Here is a 14,799-nt window from a genome sequence, read left to right as displayed (position 1 = left end):
TAATGCAGACAAACTGTGATGGCCCAGAGTTAACAGGTCAGCCCTATGTACTTAAGTACTGCACTTTTCAAAGACAACAGTCACTTGCTGCTGTCCCCTTTGTGGGCAGCCAAGTGGATGAGCTTCACGCTGTAACGTGAGGCCAAGGCAAAACCAACCTAAAGATTATTGTGCTGCAGAAGAAGATTAATTTAATTAAACTTCAAAAAACTAGCTAAACTTCACTAAACTTCCCACCAGTAATAGACCACCTTTTGTTATAAAGAATCTCCCTTCCTCTACCTGACACTTCATCGGTTAATATTACGCATATGACCTCACTTCTTTGCACTGCTTGGTTACCCACCATCTCAGAACTCAAATATCTGTAATACCTCATCTTCTTCTCCCACATCACACGGTCATCAAGAAAATCGGGAGGCAATGATTTTCAAATGAGTGTACCTAAATCCAGTCCCCACATTATGCTGAAACCATGATCTGCCCTTCCACAGACCTTCCCACAGATCTGTCAGCTCTGTAAGCCTCTACTATGGATCAGCTATTTGCTTCACTAAATCAGCTGCCCACATAAAGTCCATAGCAAAGCAAGTACAGCTATTAGTCCAATGAGTCAATCGGCATATGCATACATAAAGTGAAAATAAAGGTGGATTATCTTTTCACGTATGCTACTATGTAAATGTTTTGTAATAAATAATAACGGCCACTATCAATCAAGAGAGTGGAGAACAGATGGGAAGGAGGTTGTGTTGAGAGAAAGGACTCAAACAGGAATATGTATTTTCTCCTCCACCTTCCCTGGTCTGATAATAGCCCTAAATAAACCCTTGCAAATCTCCAGATACAAGCAATCCCCATCAGTGTGTCCCAGTATTCTGTGCAACTCTGGCTGCTTTACCCACCACAGCACAGCAGAATCACATCTACAAAATGCTGCAACGTCAGAATGTGGGTTTGGGACTCCCCCCACCCCTTCTGTGGATCAACCCCTCTACCCAGCATTATGGTCATTTCATCTACTGTCACCTTCAGGCAGGTTTGACAACAGATCTGACCCTGGGGAAAAAAAAAAAAGGTCCCTATTAATGATGAACCTCAAACTCCTCCTCTTCTTGAACAAAAACTCAGGGCTAGCTGAATGTCTCTGTTTTCTTACTTTTGTAAGAAAATATTATGTATTTAAGTTTTTAAAAGGAGTGAATGTTTACTTGATGGCTCCTATTTTGTCCAGCAAAACAATTGCTCAATCACCAGGCTTCTCTTTAGTGCTAAAAGTTTAACGTTACAACTTGAATTAAGATTTCTTAAGGGATGCTGTAGCAAATTCACTTAAGGCTGCAGATTTAATATAAGAGGGCAGTCTGTGGCACACACTTCTATGTAACAAGCATTTTCACCAAAATAATCTAAAACTTTAAATAACTTCTAAATAACTCTAAATAAAAAGCGGATTCCAGATTCTCATTCGTAGTAACATTGTTGTACGCAACTCTGGTTGCAAGAGCCTTTAAAATCGATAAAAAACTATGGCCCCCTACACTCCCAGATCTTGTTACTCTTTGGAACTGATTATCAGCAACTTGATCTTAGTACAGCACTGAATATCCAAACATACCTAAAAATACATGTAAAACATTGCGCAAGGATTACATTAGGGCTGCATTTATGATTTATACTCTGTTCCACCTCAGCTAAAGTGCAGTCTGTATCTGAATGATAATGGCTTCAACTGTTGCTCCTAAAACCCCACAGGAAGGCAGAGAGCATTACACCACAGCAAGCAAAGCAGGATCCAGCCCTTGAGATTTCCCATTCTGCAGAGACGAGCAATATTACCCTCCAGCCTCAGCTGTTGTGATAGGTCTTAAACACAGCAGAACTGTAGTGGTTCCCAAAGGAGTGACATGAAGTGAATATTTATCTTCTTGGTAGTGTGGGGGCAGACAATTGATGGCATATCAGAATTTAACTGGCAATGCGCATTCAGAAAGGCTGAAAACTGCAATCAGGTTAAATCAGTATCTATGAAGAACGAACAGTAGAAGAGGCTGAAAAATCATTCTGTGCTCAGCCCCAGATGTCACACAGGGGGCTCCTTCCCCCCCACCTTTTTTTTTTCCCCTGAAAGACCCCCCATTAACACTGACTTGGAAAGACAGTTAAGAAAAACACTGGTTTACATATTGACAACTAATCTATAATACTGTAAGCAGCCAAAATAGTGTGTATTTCAAGAGCTACCCAACCTTCTTGAAAACAAAAACACGCCTGAAAAAAAACCACAAACAAAATCCAAAAAACCCAAACAATTTTTTTTTTGATCTTTTTTTTCTTGCATGGCATGTTTTTCAGCTAGTTATGAAAATGACAAAAAAAGAACAGCATGAACTACATACCTTAGCTATTTGGACACACCAGTTTAGCAGAAGCTGGGAGCCAATATTATCCTTATGTTCATGAACATAATCCAACAGGCAGCCATGAGGCATCAGCTGAGTGACTAGTTGAATGGTTGGGCTCAAGCAGACACCCAGGAGTCTCACCAGGTGCGGGTGGTCCATGCTGGCCATGATAAGAGCTTCCTGAAACAACAAAAATGACCCAGTTACTCCAGTATGCTTAAAGACTCTGTGCATAGACTTCCCATAGACCGCCTAAAGGGGATCCCCTAAGTACCATGAATCCCTGTGTTGTCTATGCAGTACTAGGCATACTGAGGCAAAATCCAGTCTGATGTAATGTATGCTTGATGTAATGAGCCCCAAGCAATGGGTCAGACTGTCAGAACAGATCTGATGAAGGCTCAGATTCTGAACTGCCCTATATTCCCTGTCCCGTTACAGACACAGAAGCAAAGATGAAAGTGTGACACACTTGACCTTGCTTAATGGTCTCACTGGTCTTGTTTTACTTCCCTTAATTTTGTTTCTTGAATATATTTTCCCAATTTGTGGTCAATCCATTGGGCATCAGCTTTTTTATATGCAAGCAAACTATGCCACTCGTGTGTAGTCAGATGGCCAGTTAGGCCTCATATAGCAAGACATTTGATTAAGCTGTGCTAAAATGCCTTACTGGATCAGAGATTTTATGCTTAGCATTTTATAGGCTTAAGCATGTAGCATTTATATGTCAATTGAAGCTTTCCCCAAGTTCAACCTGCAAAGGGTTAAGAATCAGGAGGTTTAGTGTGGGCTTTTCAAATGTGTCATAAGCCCTACTGAAAGTCAGCAGATTTGTTAAGCCATTAGGATCTGACCACGCTGCTGTCTGTATGACTGTTGTACAACAATAGCCTAAACTAGCAGTCGTGATGGTACAGCAGTAGCCCAGCTGCAGTAGCAGTCCTGCCTGTCTCCTGATGTTGCCACAAGTAGACCACTACACAAAGCAACAGCTTTCTAAATCTGAACCTCTCAGCTCAGCTCCTGATTCTTCCAAAGTCCTCTACCAATAGATATTGGGTGAGTTATTTCATTTTTTTCCATGCTTCAGCTTCCCACACAACAAACAGGAGATCATATTCCTTTCTTTCTTCTATACTTTACCTTTTCCAGATCATAAGTTTTCAGAGGTTTTCAGCTAGCAAGCTAGGCTGTCCAATGCCAAGGACCAGAAGGACTTAATCTTGGCTATGCTATTTGGCCCTAATGTTTGTACCACTTGCAAGTAGCACAGGAGCTCCTTCTAAAAAAGCTACGTATCTCTTCTTGGAGGTAATGCTGCCATCACAAATAACTGACATTCAAAAAAGGTTGGGAAAAAGCTTTTCTCTCTCATTCACTAAGTGGAGTCCTCCATTTCAAGACTACTTCATCATGGCAATGGAACAATGAAAAGTGAGATGAAACTGTGGCTTTGTAAATCTATTTTGGTTCTCGTTCTTTCTCAAAAAAACTATACGACATCTTTCTCACAACTTAAAGAATAACAGCTGTAATAATGCCAAAGAAAGAAAGATAGAAAAAAAGGATGAGAAAAAGTTAACATCAGAGGAACATAGCATGCCCCCACCCCCCAACTCATAAAAGTTTTTTTTCCTTCCCTATGTTAAGGCAAAAAAAAGTCCTGGCAAGTAGGCTGAGTTTGTATTAAAGGAAATTGCTCATCATAGTACAAAGAATATTTGAAACCAAATTGCAGAGTATTTGCATAATAGTTCTCTCTCTTTCTTTCCCTCTCTTTTTTTGTTAAAACGAAAAGATGAACAAGACACTAATTGTAGGGTTTTTTCCCCCCGATAAGAAAAGAGCAGATGGTCTCCATTGGGGGGAGTATCTCCTTCCTTTTTCTTCCTAAATGTATGTGAAAAAATAAAACAAATAAATGAATAAATAGAGGCTATTTGATGAGACGACTGGAGGAGGAGCTCTGAGGAAGATTCCAATATAACATATTAGAAAAGGGATCTTAATTTAAGTAGGTTTGCTCACATTCAAATTAATATAGTTCTTGCTCACTCAACTCGTATGTACGGAGTCTCCTTGAAACAATTTTAGCTTCTCTTCTGCTGTCACTAGAAAATGTCACTGAAGGCCACCAGAATAAATACCTGTTGACAGGTGCATTATCCAGTTTCAGAGCACAAAATTACTCTGCCTCATTTTTTCTTTTTACCCCATTCATTTTTATCCTGCAGATGCATAAGGGGATAGTACTTGTTGCCCTCTCCCTCTCTGAGTAAAGGTAAGAGTTTCTCCAGGAACTTGGAGTGGGAATAGCTTTCTTTATAATGAGGACTGATTAGAACATAGACAATATATTCTTTTTGCTCACCAAGGGACCAGATGGAAAGCTTTAAAGCATGTGCTCCATTAGTCTCCAGCTACTTGCCATTTACAAGTCTATCTGAGTCCAAGAAAGATGCTTCTGTACAATAATAAAAGCAAGCAGTGCCATTTGTCTCATTCTGATGGTACAGAAAAGCACATATTCTTCCGATAGTTTTGGGCAATGGTTCCAGAAAAAAAAAAAAAGGTTGTTAATAAAATATTATGGACTGCTCTGTAATGAATTGAGACACACAACAGAGAGCAAGGAAACCTTCATTATAGATCTAAGTCACTAATGGATACTAATTTAGCATGAATCCTGGCTTCACATAGTTATTCTCATTAGTAAAAGTATTGTTATTTTTATTGAACTCACATCTACAGGAGAACTAAATTCAGGGTTATGTCTATCCGGCACAGCACAAACACAAAGTAAACGAGATTACAATTGTTCTGCCAGAGCCTAATTAGACAAAACAGACAAACAACAACAACAGAAACATTATGACATAGTAGCATTTTAAAAATCTGTTCAGCAAATAAGGAATACTAGTCCCCACTCTAAAATCTGTTTGGACACGAAAGACCCTAGAGCTACAGTCTCCAGTCTCCATGGCACTTAGGCACTCTGCAGCCTGGTTCCCAATTAAATTTTCTGAAACATTTAATCAGGTAAGGCACCTAAACTCACAGACTTGGCTGTCTGACACTGGCATCTTTCAAAACTGGCCTCTGCAATTTCCTGTATCTTTTGGTACCCTTATGTCTGCAGATCTTGTCTCTACTCAACTGGCACAATTACACAAATGATTTTAAAATCGTGCCTATTCTAATGTAACGGAGAGGAAACTGAGGTACAGAAAAGCACAACCTACTATCCAGAGTCACACAGAAGCCTAGAGCAGAAGTGGGAACTGGGCCCCAGATCACTTTATCTCCTGAAAAAAATCCTTTGAAGGTTGAAATAAAAAAGGGGAGGAGGGGAGAGAAAGTATTAAGTTATGGTACTTTATCTTTCCCCCAGGAGTCAAGGTCTTTGTAACATCATGTGCTCACACTAGCATCTGAGAAATGACAGGAGTCATGACAGTTTTGAAAGGTTCCTGTTGGACATCAGGCACCCTGCTTCACCTGTCTTCAGGAGCAAGAAGTCTTATCACAAGAGTAACTCCCCAGGCAAACGAAATCTCTTCCAAGAGTTTGTTCACGCTACTGTTGCTGCTCAGGTATTAATTATCACAGCAGTGCATGGCAGCCATACACAGGACAGCTATAAGCCAGCCAGCTTAGACACAGGTAGCAGTTCTGGAGCTCAGCTTGCCCTTACCTCTAAGATGTATTTTGCAGTCTACGGTGAGCCCTGACCAGCTGAGGCTAGGATACTACAAGATCTCAAATAAGTTACTTAAAACCAAGGCTGTGTATGCATATTCGATTCACAGCAGTGCTTACAGTGTTAATATATCCCAAGGGAAGGCTGGTAAAGAAAGACCTTGATGCAGAAGGCAGCTAATCCCACAGGTAGCTTGGCAGGGCCATTGTTGTGTCCCCCCAGCCTCATCACAGAGAGAATAGCAAGTGACTTTAATTGAGCCTTCCATGTTCAACTCAGTATTATACTTCTCAGATACGCTATTTTGCATAAAGAAATCACGTCACATTGATCATTCCTCTCTTCTGTCCCTTTTGAATGTGGCTGAATTATTGCCACATTAAGCTCAACTCCTGTGATTTATATACACAACCCTATATTAAACAATTATATTAAACAATGACATAAATGTTATTTTAATGCTTTACACCGATCCATCTGTCATGTGCATTTAATAACACAATAGCATACCCAAGAAGAAGGGTGAGCTTGTAGGTCCCAGTGAGCTGTCACCAGACCTATGACTCTGGTTTCTGTCAGCAGCTGTGTCAACAGGGGTCAGAGGAGGTGCAATTGCCAACCCACAGCAAGAGGCCAGAAGAAGCCTGCAGAGCACCTGCTGTTAGACTGCCAAAACATGCTTAGACAGGTAGAGCTTATTTAAGTCACGAGAGCTGGCTGTCACTGTAGCGATACAACATACTATAGTTACATGCAGGCTAAAAGCATTTGTCAACACAGATGATGAAGGGAACCAGCCACTCGCTTCTCACAGGTCACTTAAGTCTCCTTCGTTACTTAGACGGCTTTGAAAATCCCACCTAAAACTGTTTCATGACCTACCCATACTCTGCAGTCATGTTTGAAATGCCTTTAATTTGACTGTTGTTTCTGAAAAGTAACTAAAAATGCAACTAAAGTAGGATTTTCATTTTGGTCTTCCAGGATGGGGAAGAAAAAACAATTCTCAAGACTCTGAGAAGAAAGAGTGCCCTGAGTAACACCTACAGCACATCTTACAAGATGGTATTTAACTTCCCTCTTTCCTGTTCTCATGTGTTATTGTTAGCAATTACAACTGACAACTAAATATAAATATTAGCCAGCACCATGGTCCCTGAAGAGAATCCTTTGATACTGGTTTTGTTTCTCTGACCATTTAGTTTGTAAATGAACAGACTCAGCAAGGTGCAGGTGCCACTAGCAGTAAAATAATGCCATACTTATGTCCATATTGAAAATTTGTTCTCCACCCAGAGTAGTCCAGGACACCACTCTCTTCCAGAACATATCCTCATTAATTAGTACACCAGTTCAGTACATGGTCAAGCATCCCCGGACAGACTGTTCCTGAGATGCTAGAGATGGCATGCAGGCAACTCCTGAGATCCCTGGGGTCCTGGAACCAGGTAGAGATGACAGCAAGCCATCACCCTGCTGAGTCCAAACCCATGCTCTAAAGGAAATCTGAACATCAGAATCAGTCAAGAGACCTTCCCTCAGCTGCTTAGAGAGGCTCTGAACATGTTAATATGTACTGTCATTAAGAGTCCTGTACCGTGTGGTGGATCCCAGCACCTTCTAATGCAGTGTTGATAACCACATCTTCTTGTTGCTGAAGACTTCACCAAGCAAGAGAATTAGCATTTGAAGCAGTATTGATTATCTCCTTATATCAGATTTAAATACCTGGCAGAGGGAAAAAGATACTCCTTCTGAAGGCTTGCTCTTTAACACATGAGCTTCCTAAGTGCCAATGGCCATGCCACACAGAGCACTGGGAGAAGCTCACTTATAAGTAGCCAATCTCCCCTTCCAGCGTTCCACATACATGCGCTATCCTTCAGAGCCCAGTGCAGGAGAAACATGCTCCCTGTTCCAGAGAAGTACCACAGGTCTGCTGCTCCAATTCAGCAAGGCCAGAGTAAATTTTACTGCTCCAGTTAAGCCAGGTGAACGTATGCACCTGACAAAGAGTTCGGTAAGAAGGGACAAAGTCTGAAAAATCTTTGGTTTCCTAACCTTCTGCTTCTAACTGTTCTCACCATAGAAATGCCCTCAAACAAAAGAAGCCAGAAAAGAACAATCCACCTGTTTTTCCTAATCACTGTCGAGTAAATAAATGTGCTTAAAAGCTGACTTCATACTGTGCTGTGCATTTTTCTGAAAGCACAAGCTGTGCTGTGGTAACAGGAGAGATACTACAGTGAATACACTGCATTTTACATTAATTTTACAATGCTTCTAATGGCTAGAGCAAACACCTGTCTGGAATGCACGTCTGACCTGCTTCAGGGCAGATCCAATTACAGTCCAACGTATTTTCAATGCCTTTTGTTTGTCTGCTAGGTCTTACAAATTTTTTAGGTTATAGCTGACTTAGCCTATGCAGTCTGCACAATTACTTAGGCTGAGACAGCACAACAGATATACTCAAAACCATACATGCCCACATTTATTGTATGACAATGATACCCATTGTTGTATTTCCCCTGTACTTCCTATGCAAGATGCTGTTTTCAATTGCTTTACAGCACTGCTATACTTTCAACCCTTGGGCTGCGATTTTTCACCACTTGGGCAGATACTCCCTGGAAAGCTTCTGTTGAAATGTCTCAGCCATTTCTGAAAATGAAATGAGAGATGCAGCTATAGGGACCAACAAAGGATATCAGAGTCCCACAGTGGGACAGTAGCAAACAGAGGGAGGACAGTAACAGCATAAACTGCCACAGCTGTTTTTCTAGGAACCATTTTATAGTCATCAGGAGCAGACACATTTAACAGGGCACTTTCACGCAGAAGTCTTATTTGGGACTTAGCAACAGCTTCTATAACCAATTTTACTGCTGTGTAATACAGTGAACAACACCTGAATGCTGCAAGGGCAGATTCAACCCTGAGGTTACTACTGCAGGACTGAGCTACATGCTGTAACTTGGCTCATGTGAGTATGGTAGCATATTCCGTGTCCTGTGATGAAACGGGTTTCTGTCACTGTACCCTCCTGAGAGACAGTGACAACACCTAGGTTGCGTACAACAAATTCTCTCAACTTCTCACTGGAGAAGCAGGATTCAGGAGCAAATGAAGAAAGGTATTTAAAAAAAAAAAAATCTTTCTCTACATCCACATCCACACTGCAAGCGTAACGCAAGATGAATACTTACAGTAGGTACAGTTTCATCGATGGTTGTTGCACGGAAGCGTAACACTGCGCATTCAGGTCCAAATCCTATATGCACACTCATACAACCAATCACTTTTTCTTTGGGGAAACACCGAGTTTGGCTGGCACAGCAAGAAATAACTAGAGGTCTAAATCAAGGCCCTGCTATTAAGGAAGTCTAATGGGCTGTTAGCTAGAGTTTTGCACTGACCACTGTCTCCTTGAAACTTCCCCCATGCTTGTTTTGCTTTAGGAAGCCATGTTAAGGAAGCTATATGTGACCAAACAGAGAAGATAACAGTATGAGTCTTGTCAACATGTGCTTCCTCAGAGCCAGGACAAACTCTTATGATTAAAGAGACTACAAGGTTTGAATGGGTGGTTTTGAACCTTATCACTTTTGGACATACGAGATTTGAGCTTTTTTGAGTTCAGTTTCCAATGAGGAACTTGACCAGAAGTTCATTGGGTAGTAAGTGGAGTCACTGTATACTTAGACTGTACAAGTGTGCTGCACCATTAAATGGTGAGATTAACTTATTCCTTCAGAAAGTTCTGGAAATCCAGCTGCCAGGTGTGCCACTACACCCAAAACTTTCTAGGATAAAAACTAAGAATGAAAAAGAAAATAAAATTCCACAGCAGGGACCACACACTGTGGTCTATCATGCACAAAAGCGATGGAAACAGCATCAGGCAAGTACCACTCACTTGGCTCTGACCAAGCTAGGGCCATCGGGGGAAGCTGGCTCCAGGTCAGTGTCCCACCCTGCATCCAGGCTGCAGCCTGGTGATGAGCAAGGCATGGTACAACACTAGAGTAATGTGCTCTCCACTGTCCAGGAGCAGAGCTGGTCTCCGGCTAGGGCACTGCTAAACAGGTGCACAGCCTTTTCTGGAGGTGGTATATGTCTTTAAATGTGCTGCATTGCTCAGAGCAGGCATACCCTCTGAGACTCCTTTGCTTGTCAGAGCACTTGCACACAGCAGAGAGGGTATGTAGTCTTACTGACTCAACACTGCAGAGGCACAGCCTGCATTGTTGACACTGAATTCAAACGCATGCGGTTGCCCCATGCAATTCAAATGCATGAGAGAGATGCCCCACTTTCCTCCAAACACTTACTTGAAACTAGCACAATTCAGGGATTTGAAAGCTCTCCCTGTCAAAGATGACGCTTACAGACTGCTGAGTCAAATATTCCATGACCACCTTAGAGAAGCAGTAGGTCCTATTCATGCAGGAGTAGATACCCTCATGTGCTTATAGAAGCAAATCTGGCTCACTATATATTTTGGAGCAACATTAAATAAATTGGGGGAAAAAAAAAAAAAGTACTGTGATCCCTGTCCTGCGAACACTGAGGGCATGGGCAACCACGCTGACTCCAACAGGGCTCAAGTGCTTAGAGTTAAGCACATGCTTAAATGTTTGAAAGTGTAGGAGATACATTTTGTCGAACCCACACACCATATGCTTCTTACTTCTCCCTGCTGACTTTGTACCAATTAAGTCTCCCAATTCATGAGAGCCCATGTTAGACAGCTGAGAAGGAATCTCAAGTCTGAAGGAACAGACCTCAGTGCACAACAAACTAAGTGAAGATTTTCCATCTGTCCTGGTTTCAGGATCTAGTCAGAGGACAACTCCCACCAGCCTTTCTGTGAACCTTGCCAGAAAACACTGATTCTGACGATGAGCAAGCAAAATCTAGCACATATTCAGTTCACTTTTATGCATAAATGGCCAAGAGCTCAGGACCTCAGCAACCAGAAATGTTTCCCTTGAAAGCCATCGAGAGAAGTAACAGTGGGTTTCAGACTGGCCATCCCCCCTTGCAGATTGGGTGTAAGTGGTTTAACAGTGTGCGCACCTCTCTGTAAAAATATTGTATCATTCTGACAAATGTTTTACTTATAGTTTGTGACAGGCATCATTATTTCAGAATAGTCTGCCAAAAGTTATTTGTTTCTTACTATTTTGATGCAACTAGCAAAAATGTTTGAAGTTTTCAGCGTACAGTCTAGAAAAGCAATCATTTCGGCATTATTCGAACAGGAGGGTAAACAGACCTTACCACTGACCAGCTTATAAACATTTCCAGCCTTAGCTGCACATTCATTTCAGGAGGAGGGAGTTATTGCTTTGATTTTTGATTTAAGATGAGTGATGGCAAGGTCTCAAGAATGAGTGATAGAGAAAAAAATAATTATCAAGTTCTCACTCCTTTCTGAAGAGTCTTAGGGCATTCCTTTGAAATTTTCTGGTATCACTGAAAAGCTTAACTTTATAATCACATACTCAAAGCTCCTTCCTCCTTCAGGATCAATTTAAAGGGATAGCATCAAATTGAAACCTAATTTCATCAAGTGTAATATCAACATTAAGAGTTGTTTTAATCAAAGATACATTTTGCCCATAACCCAGGTATTTAATCTCTCACAATTGAGAATTCAAAATAGGCTCACCTCCATGTTTCCCTCATCTGTATTCAGTTGCCTAAGAGCATCGCACTCAGGACTCAAGTACTGCAAAGGGATGAGGATATTTAAACAAAAAAGGTTTCATTGGACTGTTTGGTTCACTGTTAGACTTTTTTTTGACCAAGCTGCATCAGTGAACCACAAAGTCATCAAAAGCTGCCACACGTTTCCTGTGTTACAGCGCTTTCTTCCTTTCAACATTACTCTGCCTGCTATTTTCTCCTGAGTTTCTAGTTTTTCCTCCACCCTTTTCTTCTCTACCTTCTTTGCTCTTTCTTTTACCATCCTGTTGACCTACTCTTCTCCCGAAGATAAAATTAAAATTAAAAACCTCTTAAAAAAAACGCTTGAAAGAAAATCACTGCCACCACCAAAATTCATACACCTCCTGTCTTCAGTGCACTGCATCGCCACTCCCGACTGCTGCGAGGCCGGGCTCTGCCCTGCGCTTCACCCGCCACGACAGAACCTCGATCCTGGCCGAGCCCTTCTGCGCCCAGCGATGTGGTCCTTACCCCTGCTGCCGGGCAGATACCGCCCAACTTTATGACACTCCTAGAACAGCAAATACTGGGAGCACTGGGTGTGAATGGCAGGGCTGTGGTAGCAGGGCGCTGCAGGGCAGGCCCATGTGGGAAGGGGCTGGGGCTGCCCTGAACCGGACACGGCCGGCTCCAGCCAGCCCACGCTGCCGCAGGCAGCAACCAGCTGGGAGGGGCGGTGACTGGAGTTGGGCCAGGGAAAGGGGGAGGAAAGGTAGGTTTTTTCCATAATGTTTTAATGTGGGGTTTTTTTGTTCGTTTGCTAATACTGAATCAGCTATTAAATATTTATGTTAATTGGCAATGAATTAAGTTAAATTCCCAAGTCGAGTCTGTTTTGCCTGTGACAGTAATTGGCAAGCGATTTCCCTATCCTTATTTTGACCCAGGAGTTCTCTCTCCTGTTCCGCCCGTTCTCTCCCCAGTCCTTGCTGGGGGGGGTGGGCTGGGGCCCGGAGCGAGTGGCTGTGAGGGGCCTTGGCTGCCAGCCGGGACGGCTCCTCCGCCCCCTCCACGGCCATCCGCGGGATGATGCCCACCCAGTTCAGTAACCTGGCTTTGAAAAGTGGCCAGAATTTAGGAAGTCAATGCAAAGGAGAGCTTACATCCCTAGCCTGTCTATAGATATGTTTCGGGGTGGTTCTTATAAACCTTAACACTGGCAGCTTGTCTTATGCTCTAATTGTAACGTTTCATATCCCTCCCAAAGCTTTCACAAGATTTGAGCATGTCCTACTGTCAGGGTAATACACACAAACATATTATATATATAACAGCATAATATAACTATAATGAATCTTTTTTTCATGTGGACAAAATCTTGACATCTGCAGTAACCCCCACATCAAATACTATGTCTGGTCTTCAATGCGTGGCCATATTCAGGCCCAGATTTCTGTCAGGGAGAGCCAAACAACTCCAAGAACAAACCTGCATGAATGAGTGGCCAACTGTCTGTTACCAATACAAAAGCCTCGGTCAAATCTATCAATACAACTGTATTTATTAGTTTGTATTTGTGGCTGTGTAGACACTCTCATAAAGACAAGATCTCACTGAAGTACAGAAACCAAGAACATAAAGTTATGGGCAAACACCACCTAAACTTGCAGTACTGCAGGAGGGAATGCCTATAAGTAGTCTGTAATTTGAGAGTGGTATGAACAGGGCAAAATCATAGAATTGTTAAGGTTGGAAAAGATCCTTAAGATCATCAAGTCCAACTGTTAACCTAGCATTGCCAAGTCCACCACTAAACCATGTCCTCAAGCGCCACATCTACCCTTCCCTTAAATACCTCCAGGGATGGAGACTCAACCACTTCCCTGGGCAGCCCGTTCCAGTGCCTGACCACCCTTTCAGTGAAGAAGTTTTTCCTAATATCCAACCTAAACCTCCCCTGGCGCAACTTGAGGCCGTTTCCTCTCGTCCTATCGCTTGTTACTTGGGAGAAGAGACCGACCCCCACCTCGCTACAACCTCCTTTCAGGCAGTTGTAGAGGGCAATAAGGTCTCCCCTCACCCTCCTCTTCTCCAGACTAAACAACCCCAGCTCCATCAGCTCCTCCTCATAAGACTTGTGCTCCAGACCCTTCACCAACTTTGTTCCCCTTCTTTGGACACACTCCAGCACCTTGATGTCCTTCTTGTAGTGAGGGGCCCAAAACTGAACACAGTACTCGAGGTGCAGCCTCACCAGTGCCGAGTACAGGGGCACTATCACCTCCCTGGTCCTGCTGGCCACACTATTGCTGACAAAAGCCAGGATGCCATTGGCCCTCTTGGCCACCTGGGCACACTGCTGGCTCATATTTAGGCGGCTGTCAGCCAACACCCCCAGGTCCTTTTCTGCCAGGCAGCTCTCCAGCCACTCCTCCCCCAGCCTGTAGCGTTGCATGGGGTTGTTGTGACCCAAGTGCAGGACCCGGCACTGAGCCTTGTTGAACCTCATACAGTTGGCCCCACCCCAACGATCCAGCCTGCCCAGATCCCTCTGTGGAGTCTTCCTACCCTCCAGCAGATCAACGCTTCCACCCAACTTGGTGTCGTCTGCAAACTTACTGAGGATGCACTCGATCCCCTCATCCAGATCATCAATGAAGATATTGAACAGGACTGGCTCCAACACTGAGCCCTGGGGAACACCACTCGTGACCGGCCGCCAACTGGATTTGACTCCATTCACCGCCACTCTCTGGGCTCGGCCGTCCAGCCAGTTTTTAACCCAGCTGTGAGAGACAGTGTCAAAGTCTTTACTAAAGTCCAAGTAAACAACATCCACAGCCTTCCCCTCATCCACTAAGCGGGTCACCTTGTCATAGAAGGAGACCAGGTTAGTGAAGCAGGACCTGCCTTTCATAAACCCATGCTGGCTGAGCCTGATCCCCCGGCTGTCCCGCACATGCCACGTAATGGCACTCAGGATGATCTGCTCCATGACCTTCCCTGGCACTGAGG

The 14,799-nt window shown here is 43.1% G+C and overlaps 1 protein-coding gene across 1 annotated transcript in view; it reads right to left on the bottom strand.

The window, feature by feature from the left end:
- ERBB4 (erb-b2 receptor tyrosine kinase 4) overlaps nucleotides 1–14,799 on the bottom strand; it is a gene marked incomplete at both ends in the record, with an annotated part of 639,842 nt that overhangs the window by 96,568 nt on the left and 528,475 nt on the right. The window contains one exon of the mRNA XM_082312566.1: nucleotides 2,400–2,585. Within this exon, the coding sequence (XP_082168692.1) occupies nucleotides 2,400–2,585 (186 nt within the window). The remainder of the gene's footprint in view (nucleotides 1–2,399; nucleotides 2,586–14,799) is intronic.

The sequence above is a fragment of the Platalea leucorodia genome (assembly GCF_965183815.1).
Source record: "Platalea leucorodia genome assembly, chromosome: 5".
NCBI lineage: Eukaryota > Metazoa > Chordata > Aves > Pelecaniformes > Threskiornithidae > Platalea > Platalea leucorodia.
The sequence above is the reverse complement of the archived record's forward strand: the minus strand, read 5'-3'. Positions and strand labels throughout refer to the sequence as shown.